This window comes from Sceloporus undulatus, unplaced genomic scaffold (assembly GCF_019175285.1).
Source record: "Sceloporus undulatus isolate JIND9_A2432 ecotype Alabama unplaced genomic scaffold, SceUnd_v1.1 scaffold_934, whole genome shotgun sequence".
NCBI lineage: Eukaryota > Metazoa > Chordata > Lepidosauria > Squamata > Phrynosomatidae > Sceloporus > Sceloporus undulatus.
Window position 1 is genome coordinate 1,682 of NW_024803854.1, and position 1,962 is coordinate 3,643.

At 53.4% G+C, this 1,962-nt stretch overlaps 1 protein-coding gene across 1 annotated transcript in view; it reads left to right on the top strand.

The window, feature by feature from the left end:
• Positions 1-35: 35 nt before the first annotated feature.
• Positions 36-1,962, top strand: part of LOC121917817 — a 4,700-nt gene continuing 2,773 nt past the window's right edge. Inside the window, exon 1 of the mRNA XM_042443941.1 lies at positions 36-1,954. Coding sequence (XP_042299875.1) covers positions 36-1,954 — 1,919 coding nt within the window. The remainder of the gene's footprint in view (positions 1,955-1,962) is intronic.

Below are 1,962 nucleotides of genomic sequence, written 5' to 3' on the forward strand. Positions count from 1 at the left end.
CGTGTGAACTCCACGGGATCGCGGAGGATCAGTATATGAACGAACTTCGGCCTCAGATCTCAGGAGTTCTCCGAGATGTGGAAACCAGTATGCCGCGGGAGGAGATGCAGAACTTTCAGCTCTTCATACGGAAGGCGCGCCAACGCCTTGGTATCACTCCAGAAGCAGCCAGACGGCGCTTCAGGGACACACCCAAGAAGCCGGATGCTTCCGCCGTCGACTTGGCTTATGCGATACAACGCAACAGAGAACTTTGGGTGCAGGTAGCTAAGATAACTTCGCTAGAAGAGTTTTCCTTTCGCATAGATCTGGAACAATTCTTGACTTATTTTCCTCCTGACGTGGTCCATCATGTGTTGGACAAGGACCCCAAGACACTGCAAGAAGCTGCAGAGGCTACGGACTCATACCTGGACCTCAAGCGAGCTCAACCTCCAGTGCCCAGTGCTGGATATCTCAAGAAGTCGCAGCCTGGACATCATTTTCAATGCAAGGACATCTCTCAGCCTCAACATTCCAAGGCTGCTACACCGAATCCACCCCAACCACCCCGTCAGTCGCAGCCTTCTCAGCCACAAGCCCGTCAGTCTCAAGCTTCTCAGCCACAAACATCTCAACAACCTTCATCGTCTTCACAAGGTAAACCTAAGGCCAAAGAGGCACCTAAATGCTATTCTTGTGGACAATTAGGCCATGTGAGGGCCCAATGCCCACAAAACCCTACAACAATAAATGTGATGGCTCAGGCCGAAGCTCACGTGGCTGAGTCTGGTGCAACAGTAGAGCCTGATCCCTCCATGATTCCTGTTCACCTCAGACACACCCTGTGGGTGGGTGACAAGGAGGTGGTAGCTTACAGGGATTCAGGCGCACAGATTTCAGCTCTGCATCAATCCTTTGTGGACCCTAACCTCATCAATAATGACACCAAGATTCTGGTAAAAGGCTTCAGGGCACCACCGAGTCTCCTGCCGACGGCGAGAGTCCCCATCAAATACAGAGGATGGACGGGACTCTGGACTTTTGCAATATACAGCGACTATGAATGCCCTGCCTTTGTGGGGGAGGACTTGCACCGCCATGTCCAGGAGGCTCAGCGAAGTTCCCCGCGCCGTCCCAGACCAAGGCGAAACAGCAGCGAACCCAGGATGCCTAGTCATGCCAGTGCACCACAGGAGGCTCCTCGGGCAGACGTGGTCCGCCAGGGCGAACATGGTGTGACAATGCCAGTCTCTCATCCTACAACACCCCTACCTGAGGGAGGAGGAAGGGATGTGGTCCCAGCAGCTGTGGCCGCTACGCAGCAGCCACAGCCACAGGATATCCCTGAACCACAACGGGATATGTCGCCACCAGCGGACACTGTGGCGCCAACTCCTGTCCCAAATGGGGACAACACTTCGCCTACAACTGGTGAACTCCCTGCTCTACCTTCTGTGGAGGAGCAGCCAGTTCCGGTCTCAAGGGAACAGTTCCAGAAGGAACAACACTCGGATCCAACCTTGCAGGCAATGTGGTCTTTAGCGAGGGGTGAGTCACATACCACTTCTTCAAATGACCGCAGCAAGTTTGTGGTGGTAGATGGCCTGCTCTACCGTGAATTCTGGCCTAAGGACTTTAAGGAAGACTGGTCACCACTAAGACAACTATTGGTCCCAGCTGCATACAGGGCCAAACTACTCAGCCTGGCGCATGATCACCCTAGTGGCCATGCAGGAGTTACGCGAACGAAGGACAGACTTAAGAAGGCTTTCTTTTGGGACGGGATGAACAAGGATGTAGCCATCTTTGTCCGATCCTGCTTGGTCTGTCAACGCATGGGAAACTCCAAGGATCCAGCAAAGGCTCCTCTACAACCACTACCAATCATAGAGGTACCTTTTCAGAGAGTGGCAGTGGACATTTTAGGGCCTCTTCCCCGGAAAACTGCCAGGGGAAAGCAATATATCCTCACATTGGTGG